Below are 24652 nucleotides of genomic sequence, written 5' to 3' on the forward strand. Positions count from 1 at the left end.
CCAGAGCGGCCCGGCAGGGACCCGGGCCTTCAGCTAGTGTAGCGGCTCCAGCGATCGGGGGGATCCCCGGGGTCGCCCAGGACCGTCCATCGGAAGTGGGGAACCCTGCGTGGCCCGCGCCAGGAGCGACCTCCGAGCCCCGCCCTCCAGGATCTGGGGACCGGCCGTGGAACAAGGTAGGGACTGACAGCTGTTCCCTCCCGGTGATCAGCATATCAGCCGGGTGACTGTCGGGAGCCAGGGAAGGTTCTAGTGAGCCATGGACAAATCCAGGGACTTAGGTTGATCGCTGGGAAGTTTGGATGTCGGATTCTTCCAGGGACTGGGTTAATAATCCCTGGCTAGAAATGTCTTGTCAGGAGAGGATCGGGACTTAACCAGTTTGCCAAGCTCTGTCCACCTGCGCCCCTCTCCACTTGGCTTGTCCAGCCACCAGAAAGTTCCTTTAGGTCAGAACCCGACGCCTCCCAGGCTGGACCTGCCCCGGACCTGCCCGGGACCTGCCCCGGAGCCTGGAACCCTAGAATGGTTGAAGGCTCACAGGGAAGTAAGTGCTCTGGCCTCACGAGGCACCAGGAGCTTCTCCAGCCCGCAGGTGCAGTGCCCTTTCTTCCCAATGGGTGTAAGGAAGAGCCGGTGTAAGGAGAAAACAGAAGCCCACATTTTGAGAGGTCGAATTGGGAGCCTTTCTTGGAGAGCCGGCCACCGCCGGTGGACTCCTGTCTCAAAGACCAGTAGCCCCTCAAATACACTTAACACTATCAGAAAACTGAGCCATGTGAGCAGGAGAGGTCAGAAAGCGCAGAATAACAAGACCAACAAACCAGATCACCCAATGGAGAGCTGCCGCCGTGGGACACCATGGTGGCCGGAGGACAGCCAGGAGACAGGAGACGCAGGAGACATGAAGCACCGCTTAATGGCACCTGAGCTGGTCTGGACCTACATAGGCTCGGGTGCAGGGGACAGCGTCACAGGGAGCTTCACAAGACTGGCAGGTCCAGTAACCTATTGTCCAAGTCCTCACCCCTGCCTGTAGAAATTCAGGCACGCCCATCAGCTGGGAGGTGGGACTTTACCTTCCTCCACCAAGATGGCACCAGTTTAACCCAATTCCCTATCTACTATGTGGCCAAGATGACGCTGGTTAAACCCAGCACCCCCACTTCATTCCCATCTCCTCCCAACACCCACGCACTTGCATGGGCCAAACCTTCACTGTTACCTTTCTTCTTCCAAGGCCAACTGAACAACCTGCCTCTAAAAGAAACCCAACTCTACCTTTTCTGTTCCCAGTATTGCCAGTATTGTGCTTCAGTTTTCTCTCTGCATCTGTCAGCCTCTCTGTCTTTCTCTGTCTCTTTTTCTCTACTGCTACTAGCACTTGAACTCGGTGCCTTACATTTTTATGTTCAAGCCTGGAGCTCTGCCATTTGAGCCACACCTCCACTTCCTGGCATTTTGCTTGTACCATAAGGGTCTCTCTGATTTATCTGCCAGGCTGGCTTCCAACTATGATCAGATCTCAGCCTCCTCAGTATCTGGGATCACAGATGTGAACCACTGGTGACAGGCCTTGAACTAATATTCTGCTGATTGCCACATTCTGAGTAGCTAGTATTACAGGACTAAATTGCTGATTGTCTGGATAGCATCATTGAAAAAAATTCAACTAAATTTATTTATTTGTCAGTCATGGGGCTTAAAACTCAGGGCCTAAGCATTGTTATGAGCTCTTCAGATTCTCAAGGATAGCACTCTGCCACTTTGAGCCACAGCACCACTTCTAGTGTTTTGGTGGTAAATTGGAGATAAGAGTCTCATGCACTTTCCTGCCCAGGTGAGCTTTGAACCATGATCCTCAGAGCTCAACTTCTTGAGTAGCTAGGATTACAGGTGTGAGCCACTAGCCCTCGGCTTCTTATGGCTTTTAAAAATGTACAGTATATTACTGGTTTTTATAGTCAACCTATGGTGTAACAGGCTGTATGAGAGCTACAAATTCTCTGGTGCTTACCAACACTTTTTTTGTCTGATTATCCATAGTCTTGAGGTGTCCATGAAATATATTTAACTATAGGTGTTAGATAGTATGATGCTGTGGTTTTGAGCTTCATTTCTCTCATAACTAATGTTGATGACCATTTTTTCATGTGTTTGCTGGCTAGTCATATAGTTCCTTTGGTGAAATAACTGTTCAAATTCTTTGATTCTTTGCCTATTTTCTAATTGGGCTGTTGGTCATTTTGATGTTGAGTTTTTTCTATATTAGGTTAATAGGCCCTTATCCAATAAGTGAGGCACAGATATTCTATCCTGTAGATTGGATTTCTATTTTCATTAGATTGTCTTTTATAATTTTTTTTAAATTTTGACAAAACCAACTGTATCTATTTTTGTTTTGTTGCTTGTGCTTTTAGCTGTCATATATATCTTAGATTCCAGTGCCAAATTCAAGATTATAAAAATTTGCGGTTATAGTAACCGTCTAAGTGTTTTGGCCTTTACATTTAGATTGTATATCCTTTAAAAAAAAGTTGTAATTTAAATCATTGCTCCAATCTTAGTTCAATGAGATCTGTGATCTCTTTATTTACCCACTTGGTAAATTGTCCTAAACTTTATTTCAAAGGAGGGGGGAGTGTTAGGGAGACTTCATGGGAGAACCAATGTCCATGCCATGGAGTACTTTCTGATTTCATAAACTGCATGTATTACACATTCACCATACTTTATTCTCAACACCAAAACATTCTCATTCTGCTCCTGTAGACTTTTTCTCTTCTCCAGCAAATAGACAAATTTGCACTGACGCTCAGTGGAAGCAGGGAGCAGAATGGAAGAAAGAGCCTCCTCTTTCTCTGTCCAGTTGAGTTTTGAAGGAGATTATTTTGAAGAAGTTAGCATGATAGTGCAGTCCATAAAAGATATAGAAAAGTTCTGAAATAAATTTTTCTCAGAATTGGTATGGGACTTAGATGAGTCATATAAACAAGAGACTACTACCTCCCCCTGCCCTGTTAGCTCCTAAACTGGATTGGGAAAATGAGGAATGATTTCTGTCACTGTCACTCATTCTTATGTCTCTTCTAGGAAACCATGGCCAGTTTTCATCATCCAGGTTTCTTCATGGAAGAACTTAATAAATACCATCAGAAGCATGGAGTAGAGGTGAAGTATGATGAACTGTCAGTAACAGGCCCTCCACATGCTCGAAGGCAAGTATCCATTACCAACACCAAGTTCCAATAGCTGTAGACCAGTGCTAGAATGTATGCTTAGCAGGTCTGAGGGCCTGAGTTCAATGTCAAGTACACTCCCCCCGACAAAAAAAACCCCAACAGGCTACATTCCCTAAAAATGGAAACCAAATGGCAACTCTGGCACTGTTTTTTTGTTTTGTTTTGTTTTTGTTTTTGTTTTTTGTCGGTCATAGGGCTTGAACTCTGGGCCTGAGCTCTTCAGCTCAAGGCTAGCACTCTACCACTTGAGCCACAGCACCACTTCTGGTTTTCTGGTGGTTAGTTGGGCTGGGAAGGTGGCTTAGTGGTAGAGTGCTTGTCTTGCATGCATGAGGCCCTGGGTTCGATTTCTCAGTACCACATAAGCAGAAAAAGCCAGAAGTGGTGCTGTGGCTCAAGTGGTAGAGCACTAGCCTTGAGCTAAAGAGCTGAGGGACAGTACCCCAGCCCAGAGTTCCAGCTCCACAACTGGCAAAAAAAAAAAAAAAAAAAAGAGTCACACAGACTTTCCTGCCCGGGCTGGCTTTGAACAGCGATCCTCAGCTTTCAGCCTCCTAAGTAGCTAGGATTATAGGCATGAGCCACCAGCACCCAGCTCTTCTGGCACTGTTTTGAGGTCAATACTTTAATTTATAGCAAAGTTGCTATAGATATATCTGTGAGAGTTCTTTTGTTGTAAAGCAGTAGCATCAGATGATTTCAGAAAAAAGAGAGGCTAAGCTTCTCCAGGCTTCAAATAGGTATGCTGTCTTGGTTTGTGGACTGCTTCAATTCTATATCACATATAGGTCCAAACCCTGAAAGCAAGTTGTGCAGATGATGGTTGCTGGGCTCCACTCCTTATAAATGCATGAATTGTCCAATGTCTTGTGGTTCTTGTCTTTGTCACCAGATTTACATATCAAGTAACAATTGATGGGAGAGAATTTCCAAAAGCTGAAGGTAAAACAAAGCAGGAAGCAAAAAATGCTGCTGCCGAATTAGCTGTTGAGATACTTAATAAAGAAAAAAAGGTTGGTAGCTGCTTTAAAAATATATATATAGTATAAAGAAACCCATAAATGTTTTATAATGTTTCTCTGTAATAATATTCTCTATAAAGTACAGCCATTCACACATTCATGTGCAGTCTTTTTCCATTGCCGTGCAATGCTTCAGTACCAGCAGTACTCTGAATTTGAGATGTGGAAAGATGAGAATGGAGGAGTCCCTGTCATTTAATTGAGGAAGTGTAAAGGAAAGGGGAAAAAGACCAGAGTGCTTGTAGGAAGGATAATGGGTAGGCAATGGAGAGCAACATAAGTATAACTGGTATCCTTGAAGATGGGAAAAGAATAAGAATACAGCTAGAGACTATCATAGTATCATTTTTTAGTGGAATTCTAAAAGGAAAATGAGTGTATTAATGGACTGTATATTTCAAAATTTGTGAGAGTAGATTGTTACTGTTCTCAGTACAAAAAAGGTTAAGTAGTAAGATGATTGAGGTTAATGATCTCCATTCACCATTTCATAATGTGTATCTATTTTCAAATATCATCTGCATATAATTTCTATTGATCAATTAACATTTTCTAATTTTAATTTTATTGTCAAGGTGATGTACAGAAGGGTTACAGTTACGTAAGTAAGGTAGTGAGTACATTTCTTGTAGAAATTAAAACTTTTTAATTAAAAACACTGTCTTGTAGGGAAAGGTATATAGTTACAATTTTAACTAGGTAATATAATTGGAAAATGTATAATATCTAAGTTGTTTTTCACCTTGCTTATAATTTTATTAAAATTTAATTTTATTAAAATTGTTTAGTTCATATCTGTAATCTTAGCTACTCAAGAGGCTGAGATCTGAGGATCTAGATTCAAAGCCAGACTGGGCAGGAGAGTCTATGAGACTCTTATTTCCAATTAACCACCAAAAAGCCAGAAGTAGAGCTGTGGCTCAAATGGTAGAATGCTAGCCTTGAGCACAAATGCTCAAGGACAACACCCAGGCCCTGAGTTCAAGCCCTAGGACTGGCGTCTGCACATGCACGCACACATACACTCACATTGCTTAATAATTTTCTTAGAAAAACAAAGAGCTAAATCTGTGCTGTTCTTTATATTAAACTAGTTTTTTTCTTTGTAGGGAGTTAGTTCTCTTTCACTAACGTCAGAAGGCTCATCCACGGGGAATTACATAGGCCTTATCAATAGAATTGCCCAGAAGGAAAATCTTCCTGTGCACTATGAACCGTGTATATCCATGGAATTGGGGTCTCAAAGGTGATATATAGTTTGGCTTTCCCACTTTCTAGTTGGATGTAAGTGCTTATTTCCATGTCTAACGCTCAAAAATATTTATCAGTCTACAGGGAGATTTTATTTTTATTTTAGTTGTGCCAATATTGGGGCTTAAACTCAAGCCTGAGGACTCAAGTGGTAGAGTACTAGCCTTGAACAAAAAAGCGCAGCCCAACACCAGCCTTCAGATGAAAGTTTTAGGCATAGTGCCCATACTTTGAGTTCAAGCCCCACGACCAGCACAAAAAAACAAAACAAAACAAAAAACATATAATAGAATTTTGGCTAATAAATAAGTGCTCCCCTAAGGCCTTTGTGAATATTGATTTTTGTTAAAAAAAAATCATAAGCTAGATCATTGAGTGCCAGTAGCTCCTGCTTGTGATCCTAGCTACTTAGAAGGCTGAGATATGAGGATCACAGTTCAAAGCCAGCTGGGGTAGGAAAGTTTGTGAGACTCTTAGCTCTAATTAGCCAGCAAAAACCCAGAAGTAGAGCTGTGGCTCAAGAGGTACAGTGCTAGCTTTGAGCAAAAAAAAGCTTAGGGACAGTGCCCACCCAGTTCTAGCCCTAAGAACCTCCACACCGCATCCACACTCAGAAAATAGTACATTAGATTTATTGTACTTGAGATATTTGATTGACTATTCTATCATTTCTCCCTAGATTTTATTGCAAATGCAAAATTGGAAATCAAGAATATGCTATTGGTGCAGGCCCTACCAAACAAGAAGCAAAGCAAATGGCTGCAAAGCTTGCTTACCATAAGAAAGTATTAGAAGGTTCACTGGTATGTATTTTTAATTAATTTAATTTGCACATTTAAAAATTCCCTCTGAAGTCAACTTGGGGTTGCATTGTTTCTATAATGCCAAGCCAGCCCTTATGACCCATTTCTCCACTGTGTCCCACCAATGAGCTATGGCCATGAACACACTTTTTTTTTTTTTTTTGTCAGTCGTGGGTCTTGAACTCTGGGCTTGGGAGCTATCCCTCAGCTCTCCAGCTCAAGGTGAGGCTCTACCACTTGAGCCACAGCGCCGCTTACAGTTTTCTAGTGGTTTATTGGAGATAAGAGTCTCATGGACTTTCCTGCCCGGGGTTGGCTTTGAACCAAGATCCTCAGATCTCAGCCTCCTGAGTAGCTAGTATTACAGATGTGAGCCACCAGAGCCCGGCTAATAGACACACTTTTAAACTCCAGTTCAAACATCCATTAAAAATGTAGTAATCTGGGCACAGGTGACTCACACCTGTAATCCTAGCTCCTCAAGAGTCTGAGATCTGAAGATCATTGTTCCAAGCCAGCCTGGAAAGAAAAGGCTGTGAAACTCTTAATCTCCAATTTAACCAGTACAAAGTCAGAGCAGGGGTGTGGTTTGAGTGGTAGAGTGCCAGCCATGAGTAAAGAAGACAACTAAGAGTGAGAGGTCTTGAGTTTAAGCCTCAGAACCAGCAGCAGAAACAAACAAACAACTAATCTTACAATTGTTCATGGCTGTGGATTTGGTGACTCTGAGGGAAATAAAAGTAGCCAGGACTATCCAGTGATGAACCTCCGTTGAGAAGTTAGCTAATTGCATTTAAACCTAAGAAGGATTGTTTTTCTTTCAGAAAAATGACTCAGGGTCCCCTGGTTATTTTAGTGACTGGTCCAATGTCTCTTCTACAAGGACATCGTAAGTTGATACTGCATCTATTCACGCTGCTGCCAGAGGGCTGAAAGTGGGGCATAAAGGGTTTGCCTGGCATGATTCAGTCTTGGGATAGTTCCTCAACACCACACACACACACACACACACACACAAATAATAAATAAAAATAAAAAGGGTTCATTGTAATTGAAAGAGCAGCTTTTCACTTTAAGGAGAATTTACAGAAAAAAGTTATGAATTCAAAAAATAGACAAACAGTTATTCTCTTTTAGTGCTTATGCATTGCTGTCGTCTGAAAGTGACTCCGCAGCAGATTTATCTCGAAGCTGTGACAAGAGTAACAGTGTAAATACTTCTGCATCTTCTTCTATGGTATTGTATTAATCTCTAAGCTTCCTTGATTCTTGATCCTTTGTTTAAAATGAGTTGCATAGCCAGGCCCCAGTGGTTCATCTGTAATCCTAGCTACTCAGGAGGCTAGGATCTGAGAATCACAATTTGAAGCCAATCCAGGCAGGAAAGTTTCTGAGATTCCTATCTCCAATAACCACCAAAAACCTGGAAGTGAAGCTGTGGCTCAAGTAGTAGAGTACCAGCTTTGAGCAGAAAGGCTCAGCACTCAGGCCCTGAGTTCAAGCCCCAGGACTGGACTGGCACACAAAACAACAAAAACATGACCTGCATGGCTGGCCTGGGCACTGTCCTTGAGCTTCTGTTTGCTCAAGGCTAGCACTCTACCGCTTGAGCCACAGAGCCACTTCCTGCCTTTTCTGTTTATGTGGTACTGAGGAACCTGACCCAGAGCTTCATGCATGTTAGGCAAGCACTTTACCACTAGGCCACATTCCCAGCCCTAGGTATATTTTTGCATTTGTTTTCTCCCTCTTCATCCTCCATACCTCCCTCCCTCCTTCTCTTCTTTTTTTCCTTCTTTCTCTCTGCTTCTCTCCCTTTTTTCCTTCCTCTCTCTCACCTTTCCCTCTTTGGTGAGACTTGACCTGGGGCCTCATGAATACTCTGCCACTGGTCCACCACCCCAGCTCTCTCCCTGGTACTTTTTTTTTTGTCAGTCGTGGGGCTTGAACTCTGGGCCTGGGCACTGTCCCTCAGCTCTTCAGCTCAAGATTAGCACTCTACCACTTGAGCCAAGCACCATTCCCAGTTTTTCTGATGGTTTATTGGAGATAAGAGTCTCATGGACTTTCCTGCCTGGGCTGGTTTTGAACCGTGATCCTCAGATCTCAGCCTCCTGAGTAGCTAGGATTACAGGCATGAGACACCAGTGCCCGGCTCCCTGGTATTTTTGAATGTGCTTGCGGTGTTGGTTTTCTCTCTTGACAACTGGGCAATATTTATTGTATTTCTTGTGTTTTAAATCATAACTAAATTTAAAATCAAACTTAAAAAGTCAATAATTTGTTTCAAAAGCATTGCTTGTAAAGAACTATTGTATCAATCAATCAGCTAGGAACATAGAACAGTCTCTGCTTAGAGGGTAGGTATCAGTGGGAATAGGACAGACTAATGAAGTGGATGAATGAGGATGAGTATGGCCAAAGTAGCTCATTTACATGCATTAAAATAGAAAAATGAAACCTGTTTCAAAGGAGAGAAGGGATATACATCCAAGTAATAGAGTGAGGTTGATTGGGATACATTTGTATCCATGTGTGTGTAAAAGTATAGTTAATGCATACTAATAAAAACATACCAATCAATAATAGAAAGATAGGCAATGTAGTCAAAAAATGTACATTGCCTGACCAGACAATTTAGAGGTATTGGACATCAAACATGGAACATTTTTTTTTAATTTCACTAGAAAATGCAAATTAGGCCTGGAAATGTGGCTTAGTGGTAGAGTGCTTGCCTAGCATGCAAGAAACCCTGGGTAAACAGAAAAAGCTAGAAGTGGTGCTGTGGCTCAAGTGGTAGGGTGCAGCCTTGAGCAAAAGAAGCTCAGGGACAGTGCCCAGGCCCTGAGTTCAATCCCCAGGACTGGCAAAAATAAAATGTAAATTAAAGCAATAATTAGATGCCATTTCAAAGCTACCATTCTGGCAAAATTTAAGCCTTGTAATAGCAAATGTTGGTCCAAGGCTTGATGAGAATGAACACATGTATGAAAATTTTTTTTTTCTGTGCTGATCTTAGGGCTTGAGCCAGGGCTTGGGTGTTGTTATTTTTACTTAGATTAGCACTCTACCACTTGCGCCACAGCTCCACTTCTGACTTTTGGTGACTAATTGGAGACAAGAGTCTTATGAATTTGCCTGCATGGGTTGGCTTTGAACTGTTATCTTCAGATCTCAGCCTCCTGAGTAGCTAGCTGCAAAGACAAATGTGAGCCACCAGTGCCTGACTTGTGTATAAAGCTTTTAGTCATACACACTAAGAAATATAACCACAAGGCCATCTAAAGAATTGATATGATTAGATGCATACTGTGGCACACTTATAATTTAAGCACTCCGGAGGATGGCAGGTTCTGGGCCAACCAGGATGCATAGAAAAATCCAGGCTAGCCTGGAGACCCTGTCTAAACACAAACAGCAACAACACATACACTCACACACACTAAATGGTGGATTGCTTTAATGATTTCAGTTAAATTATTTCCAATTTTATTTTGTTATAGAATGGTCCCAAAAACCATCAGAAGAAGAAAGAAGTGTGAGTATCATTGTGCTTTGGACTAATTTTCTTTCAGAATTATGTTTTCAGCCTTATTTATTGTCTTCAGTATTTGTAGAATAATACACATGCTTATTTGATTGGGGTTTCAGAACTTGAAAGCTTGACATCTGGTGTACAGAGGAACTTTTGAGTCTAGGCGTATGATGTACTGTTGATAGAAGGCCCTACACTGATGTTGTATTCATAGTTTAGGACATTATTTTGGATGAGGCCAATGAGGAAGTAGACTTGGAGTGGGAAGTCAGAAGTGTTTTTTCAGACAGGCAGAGTAATGACTTGATTTTTTTATTTATATATATATATATATATATATATATATTATTTTTATTTATTTTATTTTATTTTTTGGGTCCGGTCGTGGGGCCTGAACTCGGCCTGGGCGCTGTCCCTCAGCTCTTCAGCTCAAGGCTAGCGCTCTACCACTTGAGCCACAGCCCCACTTCCGGCTTTTTTCTTTTTGCTTATGTGGTACTGAGGAACCCAGGGCCTCATGCATGCAAGGCAAGCACTCTACCATTGAGCCACCTTCCCAGCCCCTATTTTTATATTTTTTATTTACTTTTTTGTTGGTTTTGGGGCTTAAACTTGAGACCTGGGCACTATTCCTGAGTTCTTTGATCAAGGCTAGCACTCTACCATATTCACCCAGTGTACCACTTCCAGTTTTCTGGTTAATTGGAAATAAGTCTCTCAGACTCTCTCCCCCCCTCCCCGCTCTTCTCCCCACCTCTCCCCCTCCCCCCACCTCCTCCCCCTCCACTCCACCCCCCCCCACCCCCCGGGCTGGCTTTGAACCATGATCCTTAGATCTCAGCCTCCTGAGTAGCAAGGATTACAGGTGTGAACCACCAGCAATTGGCTGAGTTTTTAAATTTTTTTTAAAGGTCAAAGATCAAATGGTCAAATTTTGGTGGATCGGTGTCTTTAACCAAAGAGGAAAGCAGAAGTATAAATATGGTCAGGAATGAGCATGAACTGGCATCTACCAGCATATTTTGACCAGTGGCTAGCCATGCTGATATAGGTGTTTACATGCGGACAAAACAAGTCTGCATGCCAAACATTGGGCCCACAGCCAAGGATGTGGCATCTGTGGGGAAAGAAGGGAACTGTGTGAGGAAGACTGTAAAGCATGCATAGACATGACTTGAGAAAGTGGATGGAGTCCAGTAGCTGGTGAGAGGGATGGGAAGGTTTGAAGAACAGTTTCTTAGACAGGATACAGACAAGAATCATGGCGCTGATGATGTTAGGCAAGTTGAAAACTTGGGGGCTTAGAGGGAAGCTAGCAATTTGGATCTGTTTCATTTTAGATGCTTTGTGAACTTCTAATGGCAGGTAACTAGCTCATGATCAATAAGGAATATTGGCTTGGGGAAGGGATCCTCAAGATATACTGGGTCTTGCGTTGTGAGTGTGGAGAAAAGGTGGGAAGGGCAAGTGGTTGGCCATCAATGAATGTGTTATAGTGAAGAAGGGAACCAGGACAGGGATGAAAAATCCTTATAAGAAAGCGAAGAGTCATTAGGATATTGTTTTATAAAGGAGAAAATTAAAACTTGCTACCTATTATTCTAATAGTTAACCCAAAATATAAAGAACTCAGTGCAGGACTTAAATCCTGCTCTATACAAGTTATGTTTGATTTCACTTTAATTTGAATTTTCCATTCTTGTCTTTATTTTAGACACTTGGCACCTTCATTTAACTCTCCTGTTTTAAAAGGAAACAAGTATACAATAAACGACAGGTAAGAAGGAACTATACACTAGAATTTTTTTGTTTTTGGTCATGGAGCTTGAACTCTGGGCCTGGGTGCTGTCCCTCAGCGCTTCAGCTCAAAGCTAGCACTTGAGCCACTGCACCACTTCTGGTTTTCTGAATGGCTTATTGGAGATAAGAGTCTTACAGACTTTCCTGCTCAGGCTGGCTTTGAACCATCATCCTCAGATCTCAGCCTCCTGAGTAGCTAGGATTACAGGTGTAAGCCACCAGCGCGCCCTGCTTACTAGAATATTCTTGAAGATAAACTTGCTCATTCAACAGCTTCTTAAGGAGATGTTATAAAGTTGAACAGTTTAATAGCTATAGCACAATCAGAATCACAAAGAATTATCACTTCTTAGAGAAGTAAGGTTGAGATGAATCCACATAGAAGATGGTAAACACAGGTCTATTGTTCTTTGTTTGTTTGTTTGTTTTTTGGGTCCAGTCGTGGGGCCTGAACTCTGGGCCTGGGCACTGTCCCTCAGCTCTTCAGCTCAAGGCTAGTGCTCTACCACTTGAGCCACAGTGCCACTTTGGATTTTTTCTTTTTGCTTATGTGGTGCTGAGGAATCGAACCCAGGGCCTCAGGCATGCAAGGCAAGCGCTCTACCACTGAGCCACCTTCCCAGCCCCAAGTCTGTTGTTCTTATGTGAGTTTCTAGACATCCATTCATGTTTTTGATTGAAAGTAAATATGTCTATAAACTGGTGATTAGGGGAAAAAAGTTCAGAAAAAAATGTTGCTACTCAGGAGGCTGAGATTTAAAGATTGCAGTTTGAAGCCAGCCCATGTAGAAAAGTACATGAGACCCTTATCTCCAATTACCCAGAGAAAGGCCAGAACTGGAGGCATAGCTCAAGTGGTAGAACCCCAGCTTCAGTGAATAAAAAAGCATGAGGCCATGAGTTCTGTACTGATACCTACACTGTACACACGCACACACACACACACACACACAGAGACACACACGCACACACACACACACATACACACACACACACACACACAGAGACACACACACACACATACATACACACACACATCATACACACACACACATACACACACACATACACACACACATACATACACATACATACACACACACACAGACACACACACACACACATACATATACACACACACACACAAACACACACACACATACATATACACACACACAGAGACACACACACACACATACACACACACATATACACACACACGTACATACACACACACATACACACACACACATACACACACACAGAGACACACACACACATACATATACACACACACACATACACACACACATACATACACACACACAGAGACACACACACATACACATACATACACACACACAGAGACACACACACACACATACATATACACACACACAAACACACACACATACATACACACACAGAGAGACACACACACATACACACACACACATACACACACACACATACATACACACACACACACAGAGAGACACACACATACATATACACACATACACACACATACATACACACACACGCACACACACACATACATACACACACACACACGTACATACACACACACACACACACACACAGAGTTTCTGCTTAATTTCCAGGTCTATAGAAAATTTCACTTGAAAGAAGGCTCCTGTAAATGACATGTTTGGGTTTTAAAACACCACCAAAAATGTAGGGGACATATTTGCAACAGCAGAATGTTAAATCCAGTTTTTTTAATAAATATTTTAAGCACTATTTTATTTTACCTTATTTTTAAAGTTTATTTCATTTCATGATACTTTATTAGATGCTGCATCTAACAGGTACCTAACAGTTTGTGGGCACTGCATTTGCAGAAGGAACAGATGAAACCAGTTCTCTCATGGAGTCTTCAGGTGCTGGTTCCACGCAGCAGACATAGTGTGGCAGATAAAGGATTATTCATGAAATAATAGTCACAGTCTTATACCACCATGAGAATGAGGAAATTAATTTAACAGACAGAATTTCATTGAATTCAAGAATCTCCTCAGTCACCATTTTTTATGGGTCACAGACTATATGTCAATGTGGAGCTGTTTTAGTTACAGATTGAAGGGCACATTCCAAATGGCAGGTGACAGGTGCAGGAAGCAGCAAGATAAGTACACACAGCAGCCCTCCTGTCTTTTGACAAGAACAGAGTGGAATGTCAAATACTTAGAATCTTATGTCTTTATTCAGACACAAGGTAGTCAAACACACAAACCAATAGTTTTCCAATGGCTTCAGACTTTATGCACCATCCACTCATACAGCCTCTACTTTATCATAGCTCCCACGGGGCTCTAGGGTCTCCACATTGGGGATAACTAACATTTACTAAATAATTACATTTAAAAAGTCTGTAACTACAAAATATGGACAGAGCTCTAAAGGAAAAGTGATCACTGGACAAGAAATGGACTCCAATATGTGAAGGGCGAGGTATGGCTTCTCTGAAGGATGCTAAAAGGAGATAGGTAAATGGAAGAGCAAATGAGGTGAAAGTAGAAAAGACAATGTGTGTGCTGGGTGCTGATGGCCCACACCTGTAATCCTAGCTACTCAGGAGACTGAGATATGAGGATTCTGGTTTGAAGCCTAACACGGTAGGAAAGTCTGTGAGACCCTTATCTCCAATTAACCACCAGAAAGCCAGAAGTGGTGCTGTGGCTCAAAGTGGTAGAGCTCTAGCCTTGAGCACAAAAGCTCAGGGACAACACCCAAGCCTGAGTTCAGGTCCCACAACTGATGATGAAGAGGAGGAAATGGAGGAGGAGGAGGAGGAGGAGGAGGAGGAAGCAGTATGTGTATAAGGCCATGTGCTTGGAGTTCGGAAAGCAAGTTTAAGACCATGGGAAGAAGCTGCAGAGGGAGACAGGGGACATGTTACATGTCTTTTATAGACTTTCTGGATTTTGTTGAATGCAAAGGTGAGCTATTGCAAGTGTAGACAAGGGAGACACATGATCGAACTATGATCCCATCATCCTGGTTTGCTCTTGATCATGGAGCCAGGGTAGGAGAGGAAGTGGGGTATCAGCTAGCAAGCTACTACAGTAGTCTGAGGAAAGTGTGAAGTGGAACAAAGATGAAGGAGAGGGATAAATGGGCAGGGTCCAGTGATACGTTTTTGGAAGAATTGATGGAGCTTAATGTTCAAATGTGTGGGGCTTCAGGGAAAGGAGAAAGATGGTAGTTCTAAGGTGAAGCAGGCTCAGAACATAGCTTATTTTTCTAACAGCTCAGTGGCAGCTGTGGATACGACAGTGTGAAGTTTTCTATATGTGAAGGGATTTGTTTTTAAATTTTAACCATGACATCTTACACCTAGGAGTAAATTGCTCTCCCTCAGTAGCCACCTGCTATGTTGGCTGTCCATGGAAGAGGCCCACTTGGTGACTTAAAAGTTTCTGTGGCAGGGCTGGGAAGGTGGCTCAGTGGTAGAGCGCTTGCCTTGCATGCATGAGGCCCTGGGTTTGATTCCTTAGCACCACATAAGCAAAAAGAAAAAAGCCGGAAGTGGCGCTGTGGCTCAAGTGGTAGAGTGCTAGCCTTGAGCTGAAGAGCTAAGGGACAGCACCCAGGCCCAAAGTGTTCAGGCCCCATGACTGGACCCCCCCCAAAAAAAGTTTCTGTAGCAATAGATTCTGAATAATCAGAGGGAGCTGGCAATGATGGTTATTATATAGACCCTGTCACATGAGGTCAAGCACTGCACTTCAGAATAATACTGGTATTTATCTTGAGGTTTATCGAGAATTTTGAAGAAATACAGCAAATTGGTGCTGGAGGATTTGGCCGAGTTTTCAAAGCGAAGCACAAAATTGATGGAAAGACTTATGTAATTAAATGTGTTAAGTATAATGACCCGTAAGTAGTAAATGTTTTACTTTTTTGAATGAGAGATTGTTGAACTTGCTCTATACTTTTTCATATTTCTCTCTCCTTCATTGGTATATCATATATTTCTTTTTGTCCTTCTCTATTTTTATTTTCTCTCTCTCGGTCTCTTTCTTTGTCTTGGTCCTGGGGCTTGATCTTGGGGTCTGGGCACAGTCGCTGAGTTTTTTTGCTCAAGGCCAGCATTCTACCATTTGAGTCACAGCTCCATATCTGGCTTCTTTGATGCTTAATTGAAGATAAGAGTCTCATGGACGTTCCTGCCCAGGCTGGCTTTGAGCCATTATCTTCAGATCTCAGCCTCTTGAGTAACTAGAATTATAGATATGAGGCACCCGGCTTCATTTTTTGTAATGTAATCAAGAGGAACTTGACTTATTATGAAATGATCTTATGTTAACTCTGGTTTTAACTGAGTTTTAAAAAAAAAGTGACCTCCCTCCCCAATCTAAAGCTGATGCTATATATACTTTACAGTTGAGGAAACTGACATGGCCAAAGAGATTAACTGATTTAATGAAGTAAAAGCAAGTTGGTAATTGTGCTGTTCCAAATGTGGTGGCTTAAATGACTGTCTCCTGTTCCAGTGGATATATCTGCTCAGCTAGATTCAATTCACCTGGGTGCTCTTGGTGTATTTGCATTCTGGAGTTAGCTGAATACCTGACTGAGCAGGATATCCAAGAAGGCCTGCAAGACCAATGATGCTGGCTGTGGGCGGGCAGTTCAGCTGGGGTTGTCAACCAGACTTAGGTGGCCTGAACTCCTCATCACACAGAGAATGGATGTCAAGGAGGATTATCTCAGCAGGCACTGGTGGCTCACACCTATAATTCTAAGATACCCAAAAGGCTGAGATTTGATGATCAAGGTTCAAAGCCAGCTTAGGCAGAAAGTCCGTGAAATGCTTAACTAACCAGCAAAAGTCTGGATTTTGAGGTAACTACAGAAGGAATGCTTAGACCAGAGGACATAGATACCAAACGGAGTCAGAGATGACAGGTTTTTTTTCCTGCATTTAATTAATTAATGGGCCCAAAGAGACTGTCTTTCAGCAAAGGTAACTTTTAAGCACCTATTAAGAGAACAACTGCACTTTTTGTGTTCAGTTTGTTCACTTTTTTCTTTTGACGTCTCTTTGCCCCATTCTAAAGCATGGTGTGGAAATCACAGAGATGTTTAATAAGTGAGTGTGGACCATTCCCTCCTGTTACCTGAGCTGTTTTGTAGTTACTGGGATTCATCCCGACATCCTTATGTTCCTGTTCCTCTAGGAAGGTGGAGCGTGAAGTAAGAGCATTGGCACGACTTGACCACGCCAATATCGTTGATTATTGTTGTTGCTGGGATGGAGATGATTATGACTTTGGGGAGAGTGGGAATTGGATTTTGAGGTAGGTTAAAAAAAATTCTCACCATAGGCATCTTAGGATGGAAGGAAACTGTCATTTACAGTGTGTGGGCCCTGGGTGGGGCCATCAAACATCACCATTAATAATCACATCAGAGAGATGTGTACTTAATATGTATATGTGAAAATGGAATAGGAAAATTGAGGGGATGGGGATTGGGAGAAGAGAATTACGGGGGGGAGACTGATGAGGGAGAATTATGAAAAGAGGTGATATTGATCAAGATGTATTATAATCATAAACTGACATGTTGAATTGAAATTCCTTTGTATAGCTTCTTAAATATAACAGTAAATTTTTTTTAAAAAAAAGATCACTAGCTTTCCTGACTTCACATGGGACCTGAGTTTAGGGTGAGTTGTCAATACCATGTTGGGAAGAATGTTTTACCATGTAGATGTTTCCATGACTGAAGTCTCCCTACACAGCTGCCAACACTCTGCTCTCCTCTGAGGCCTTGATTGTTGCAATGCAGTCAAAGGGTCTCAACTGCTTCACTTGTAGTGAGGCAGTCAGCAGCAAAAATAAATGGATGGCTCTGAGCAGGACCCCCTACGTGTATTGCTCTTCTTTCAGTTCAGATACTGCCGAAGAATTGGAGATTTTGGAGATCTGCCATTTGAATTTGAATGTCATGTAGGTATTTCTTACGGCCATTGCTGTCACTGGAATTTTGTTGTATTGGAGACCTCTTCATTAGCCATCTCTTGTCTCCAGCTTCATCTCTATCTTGTCACCATCTGGAAAAATTTTGTCTTCTGTTTCAGGAATTATTAACTAGCAGCCTACAAGATTTCCCGGTATTTTTTTGGTGCTAATACAAGGACTTGAACTCAATTTCACATACTCTTGTGTGTGTGTTTGGTGTCTGCATACGCCAGTTCTAGAGCTTGAACTTGGGGCCTTTTGCTTTTACTTGGCTTTTTCACTCAAGATTGGTGCTCTCTGACTTGAGCTGGTGCTTTACCTCTTGAGCCTCTGCGGGACTGGCTTTCAATCTTCATCCTGAGATCTCAGCCTCTTGAGTAGCTAGGATTTTAGGCATGAACCACCAGCACCTGACCTCTTATTTGGCTTTTTTGCTTGTGGCTTGTGTGCTATTATACCAACTATACTTCTACTTCTGGCTTTCTGCTGGTTAATTGAAGAAAAGAGCCTTGCAGATATTTCTGCCCAGGCTCACTTTGAACTGTGATTCTCAGGTCTTGGCCTCCTAAGTAGCTGTGATTATAGGCATGAGTCACTGTCATCTATCAAGACTTTTTCAGCTTTAAGCAAAAATTCTTGGCTATCTTTTCTTATTTCCTAGCTTATATAGCTTATAACATATAAATTTAGCATTTAGTCTGAAGGGGTTGCAAGAGTGCTTGCCAAGCAAACAAATGCAAAACCTTGAGTTCAAATCCTAATACTGCTTAAATAAATAAATATTGAAGCCATCCTAGTTCAGACCAAAATATAGAACATGGTTAACAAAAGCAGTCCTCCAACTTATATCTCATAGCAAGTGATTGGTTGGTATTTTTCTGAGAGCCTCTATACTGCTGTGTTAGATTTATTTTTTTCTTCTACTGTATTATATGATTCTAATACCAGATGTCAAAGTTATTTTCCTTTTTTAAATTTAATTTTATTGTCAAGGTGATGTACAGAGGGGTTTGATAGTGCATTTCTTGTCAAACTTGGTTACCCCCTCCTCGAATTTATTTTCTCACTCCTAGGTGTTTGTTCTATGCTTTTTATCAAATAGATGCTCAGTGGACTGGGGGTGAATTAAAATGTTTCCAAATACTTCCTATAATAATGAAATTTATTTTACTGTAATTAATATTTCAACTCTATTCATTTCAAGAATTTTAGTTTAATTGGGATATTTGAGAAATCAGGATTTTCATAAAATAGTTCATCATATTTTGATGTAAAATTTTTTATATTTCGATTTCTGTTTGGAAGCATGGCTTGGATTTCTAGAGACAAGACACAACTTTCTTTGTTTTTTGTTTTTTTTTTTGTGAGTCGTGGGGCCTGAACTCTGGGCCTGGGCACTGTGCCTCAGCTCTTCAGCTCAAGGCTAGTATTTCTACCACTTGAGCCACAGTGCCACTTTCGGCTTTTTCTGTTTATGTGTTGCTGAGGAATCGAACCCAGGGTCTCATGCATGCAAGGCAAGCACTCTACCACTGAGCTACTTTTCCAGCCCCGAGGCATAACTTTTAAAACTAAACTTTTTATTGCTTCTTTTAACATAATGTGAACTTTATCTGCAGATCAAAGACGAAGTGCCTTTTCATCCAAATGGAATTCTGTGATAAAGGGACGTTGGAGCAATGGATTGAAGCAGGAAGACTGAACAAATCAGACAAAACCATGGCTTTGAACCTATTTGAACAAATAGTAACAGGAGTTGGTTATATACATTCAAAAGGCTTAATTCATAGAGACCTTAAGGTAAGAGGGAACTATACTTGGTTAGTTGCTCAAAATAATTTATTAATTTCTTTTCCAATTTTAAATTTGTGATTGATCAAATCAGGATGAAAAAAATGTCTCTGATCTTCCTGAGGTTTGAATAGGTGTAGTATTTGTCCCTAATCCCATTCCTTGCAATTACTTAGAAGATGTCTAGGGCTGGTCAACAAGAATGTTAGTGACATGTTATTCAAGCACAAGGCTTGGGGTTCAAACCCCAGTCCTGCCATATTGAGAGACTGAATCCAGGACTTCATGCATGCTAGGCAAGCACTCTACCACTAAGCCACATTCCCCGCCCTCATTAAGCCTTCCTTACCCTCAATATTTCTATTTCTTTCTTTTTTTAAATTTTTATTTATTATTTCTATCTATTTCTGCCACAGTAAGAGCAGATAAGAATGAAGATGAGAAAGAAGCTGGGTGCTGGTGGCTCATGCCTATAATCCTAGCTACTCACAGGGCTGAGATTTGAGGATCTTGGTTCAAGGCCAGCATAGGCAGGAAAGTCCATGAGCCTCCTATCTCCAATTAATCACAGAGAAAGCCAAGTGGCTCAAGTGGTAGAACACTAGCCTTGAGCTGAAAAGCTCAGGGACAGCTCTGAGGCCCAGAGTTCAATCTCCAGCACTTGTGGGGAGAAAGAAAAAAAAAAAAGAATGAAAATGTGGGCATGCATTTTTCTTTTGCAGCTTACCAGTTTGGGGTGGCATTGCCAGAGAATGGTCTTTACCTGTTAAAGTATCTTTATAGAGAGACTCTAAGAGTTTACCCCCTTTTTGTTGTGAAGAACTAGACTGAAAGCTCTGGGGAGGGTTATCAGGTTTCTGGAGTGAGTTTTCACCTCAGGCTGCTCCTTTGTAGAGGGTTTTCTGCATTGCTCTGAGTAGATATCTATTCTTGACCCTATACCTTGTATGTACAATTTGTACCCTCAGCAATCCTGCATTTATCTATAATGAATGTGGCATCATTGCTTTTCTTTTTCTATTCTTTCTTTTTGGTGCTAATACTGGGAGTTGAACTCAGGGCCTGGGCACAGTTCCATGGCCTTTTTTTCACTCAATGCTGGTTCTCAACCACTTCAGCCATAGCTCCAATTCCAGCTTTTTGGTGGTTAATTGGAGATAAGAATCTCCTATATTGAATCGAAGTCTTTCGCCCCACAGCTGTTCAGTTATCTGGAGGTAGCAGAAAGCCAGGCTACCTCTGGTCTTACTTGAGAGTCTTCCCTTTCTTCCTTCAATTGACATTGTAAAGACTTGTAGTATTAAATCCCCCAATTTGGGCTACCTGGCACCAGTAAACATAAAAGTAGCCATTATGAAGATGATTCAAACATGTGATAACAAGCTGTCCAACTGATACATCTAAATTTCATTTTTTCCCAAGCCTGGTAACATATTTTTAGTAGATGAAGAACACATAAAGATTGGAGACTTTGGACTTGTAACAGCTGTAAAAAGTGATGAAAAACGAACAACAAATACGGGAACAAGGCGATACATGAGTCCAGAGCAGGTAAGGTCCCCTTTCTTTCTGCTTATTTACATTTTGATCTCTCATTTATTCATTTTTATTTTTGTGTCAGTACTGGGGCTTGAACTCAGGGCTTAGACACTAACACTTAGCTTTTTGTTCTTTTTAAGTTTAGAGAATACTTAATTAGTTTCTGTAATCAAACCCATATAGATAAGACCTTACATATTTAATACAGTTCATTTATCCCTGTACTAACAGGAAAAAAAATAAGTTTTAGATTTCTAGACCAATATGGCTGACCCTTAGCTTTTGTTGTTTAAGACGAACACTCTACCACATGAACCACAGCTCCACTTTCAGCTTTCAGTGGTTAATTAGATAAGAATCTCAGATCTTTTCCTGACTGGTCTGGGTTTGTATCACAATTCTCAGGCCTCAGCCTCAGCCTCCTGAGTTGTGAGGATGACAGGTGTGGGACACTGGCAACCGCCAGCCATGTTCTTTTTAACAAATATATTGTGCTCCAAAGCAGAGACATGTTATAATTTATTCAATTATAGCATTATTAAATAGCATTTATTTAGTTTCCAACTTTGAATGTTTATAGACATGCTAGATGCATCTTATCTTTGTGGTCAAGACCAAATGTCATTTTTTTTCCATATTCCTCATGCTTTCCAGACATGTCCCCCAACCCTAGGGATTCCAAAATCCACAGATATTTTAATCCCTTCAATCAAATTGTGTAGAATTTGCATATAATCGATGTGTATCCTACTGTATGCTTAGTAAAAGTAAATGTTGTGAATGTAACTGCCATGTAACCTAGGCTTAGCAACTTCTATGCTCAAGATTGGTGCTCTCTGACTTGAGCTGGTGCTTTACCTTGAGCTTCTGCAGGACTGGCTTTCAATCTTCATCCTGAGATCTCAGCCTCTTGAGTAGCTAGGATTGGACTACACACTAGGAACACTGGGATAGTAAAACCTTTAGGTCATATTCAGCCTCTAGTCTTGAGTCCATCCCCTGGAAATCTCAAAATGAGTCTATCTTTTGCTCCTCAACTGTTTAGGTACTTTAAAACAAGTGCAACCCAAGCTACTTCCTTTTTTTTTTTTTTTTTTAACCCAAGCTACTTCTGCTGTCTCGTGAGTCTGTCCTTCCTTCCTTCCTTCCTTGGTATGGCATATTCTCTTGGTATTGTGATTCTCCTGCTGCAGACTCCTTTGTGATGGAATTATATGTGTGCACAATGGTGCCTGGCTCATTATATGTTCTTTAGGAAATAGTCCTAAATAACAGGAAAATGAGTCTGTTCACATCCAATATGGATATAATTTTCTTTTCAAAGCTGATTTACAGTGAGCTGAATCTGCAGGTTGAATAGATACAGTGGGACAATTGTATTTCAACCTATAATAGATCCCATGAATCTAGGATCAATTCATCTGCATAAAATAAAAATGCATTTCCAATATGGTGAGTATAGCCAAATTGTCATTCAAAAGGTGATTTGAATAACAAGTTCCTACTGGAAGTATATGAGCATCCAGTCAGTCCTTCCCCCTACCCCCCAGAGATAACCAGTGCTCTGATTTCTGGTGTCATACTTTAGGTTTCTTGTTCTCAAACTTCCATCTTGAACTTCATATGAATGAAATCATTGAGTATGTACTTGTTTCTTCATTTAAAGTAATTATCTGTTGTAGAACTTTCAGTTTTGTCTTGTGTAAGCAGTAAAGTCCTTTTACTGTATGACTATACCACAATATGTTTTTCCATTCTCTTGTTGATGTACATTAGGATTGTTTCAAATCAATATTCAAAAAATATGCTATGAATATTTACATGCAAGTCATTATTTTAAACACTTTACCTGCTGTGCCTCATTTAACCCTGCAGTCAAACTTTGAGGTCAATATTATTAGTATCCTATTTCAAAGTTGAGCCAATTCCCATGTTAGCAGTAATTTATACAGGTGATTCTGCTATTCAGTGGTATAGATTTGAACCTGCTAACAAACATTTTTATGGGATGTAAGATTTATGATTCAATTACTTTATTTTTTTTTTTGGTTTTAGCAGGCATAAATACTTTTATCAGGTGAATAACAAAGACAATTGTATTTTGGTCTCTTCAGATTTCCTCAAAGGAATATGGAAAAGAAGTGGACATTTTTTCTTTGGGGCTAATTCTTGCTGAACTTCTTCACCAGTATCCCACAGTTATGGAAACAATAGAGGTAAACAATCTCAAAGAAATAATTAGCAAGCAAAAATTGTTATCTTCTGAGTGCCATGTAGTTTCTGCCAACCTTCAAGATGTGAATATATTCATGTCTTGTTACAAGTAAAATATGAATTTTCTTTCTTACTAAGTTCTGTTGACCTATTTGTTACAGACCAAAGATTTTGACCTTCTTTGGAAGATGTATACATTTCCTAAGATTCCAACTTGAGTCTTCCCACAAAATTTCATTGCTTGCTTTAAGGTAGATGCTTTACTAAACAAGGAATATAAAAATGAATGCGCTGCTGGGCACTGGTGGCTCATGCCTGTAGTTCTAGCTACTAAAATGATTGTGATTTAAAGAGCACAGTTCAAAGCTAGCTTGGGAAGGAAGGTCTATGAAACACTTACCTCCAATTAGCCAGCAAAAAGCCAGAAGTAGAGCTGTGGCTCAAGTGGTAGAGTCCTGAGAGAAAAATTTCAGAGACAGTGCCAAGTGCAAGTATGCCTGAGCGTGCATACACACACAAGATAATAAATAAAAATAAAATAATAAAATAAAGTAAAACAGGGGTGATGAAGTTGGCTACCATAGAGGGTTTCAAAATACCAAATGTTACAGGAGGCTGTAATAAGGATGTTCTGTTAGTTTTCTAGCTAGAGTCTTTCACAAAGATCAGAAAAAAAATTCTAGATTTAGGTCTCCTTAGTCATTACCTTGTTCTGTTTTGTTTTTGTTCTTCACAAGTTCCTAGTAAGTGTTTTATTTTCAGATTTTTGAAGATCTAAGGAATGGCATTTTCCCTGATGTATTTGACAGCAAAGAGGTAAGTAACACTTGAAAAATCATCAGAATTTTACTTATTTCAATGTTTTATTCCTTAGTATTGACTCTTAATTGTGATTACAGAAAAGTCTTCTAAAGAAATTACTAGCAAAAAACCCAAAGGAACGACCTGACACATCTGAAATACTGAAGACCTTGGCTCAGTGGAAGAATTTTGAAGAGAAGAGGAAAAACAACACGTATTAGACTTCTTTGGGAAAAGATCAGATTTCTAATATGTAATTTTCCTTTAATTGCCAAAATCGGCTAGGGGATATTGATGGGCACTGATCTTTTATTTTCATTTTCTATTATTGTATTTTAACTTGGATTTTCTTTAACTTCAAATATATTTTTAGATTTTCCTTTTCTTTTTTCTTTCTTCCCTCCACCTTATTTTTTGGTGCAGATAGTGGGGCGTAAGCTCAGGATCTCACACTTGCACTTGCTTTTTTTACTCCAAGCTGGTGCTCTACCACTTCAACCACACTTCCATTTACAGCTGGAAATAGGAGTCTCATTGACTTTTCTGTCCTAGTCTAGCTTCAAACCACCTCTTGAGCAGACAGAATTACAGGCTTGAGCCACCAGCTCCCCTGATTATTATTATTATTATTATTTTGCTTTGTAGTGCAGGCTAGACTGGA

General features: G+C 40.8%; 1 protein-coding gene across 2 annotated transcripts; it reads left to right on the forward strand.

Moving 5' to 3' along the window:
* On the forward strand, positions 1–24370 carry Eif2ak2 (eukaryotic translation initiation factor 2 alpha kinase 2). Of its 2 annotated transcripts, XM_042675530.1 has the most exons (17): positions 1–176; positions 3094–3218; positions 4135–4255; positions 5374–5510; positions 6195–6318; positions 7143–7207; positions 7456–7555; positions 9822–9856; positions 11568–11630; positions 15434–15556; positions 16861–16980; positions 17575–17634; positions 19266–19446; positions 20860–20988; positions 23091–23192; positions 23953–24006; positions 24090–24370. In XM_042675530.1, the coding sequence occupies exons 2-17, from the start codon at positions 3100–3102 to the stop codon at positions 24210–24212; spliced, it is 1656 nt and encodes a 551-aa protein (XP_042531464.1). In that variant the 5' UTR covers positions 1–176; positions 3094–3099; the 3' UTR covers positions 24213–24370. The 2 variants fall into 2 exon arrangements, with proteins under 2 accessions (XP_042531464.1, XP_042531465.1); XM_042675531.1 differs by lacking the exon at positions 17575–17634.
* Positions 24371–24652: the final 282 nt, after the last annotated feature.

The sequence above is a fragment of the Dipodomys spectabilis genome, unplaced genomic scaffold (genome assembly GCF_019054845.1).
Source record: "Dipodomys spectabilis isolate Male_0828 unplaced genomic scaffold, ASM1905484v1 ptg000026l, whole genome shotgun sequence".
NCBI classification, from domain to species: Eukaryota; Metazoa; Chordata; class Mammalia; order Rodentia; family Heteromyidae; genus Dipodomys; species Dipodomys spectabilis.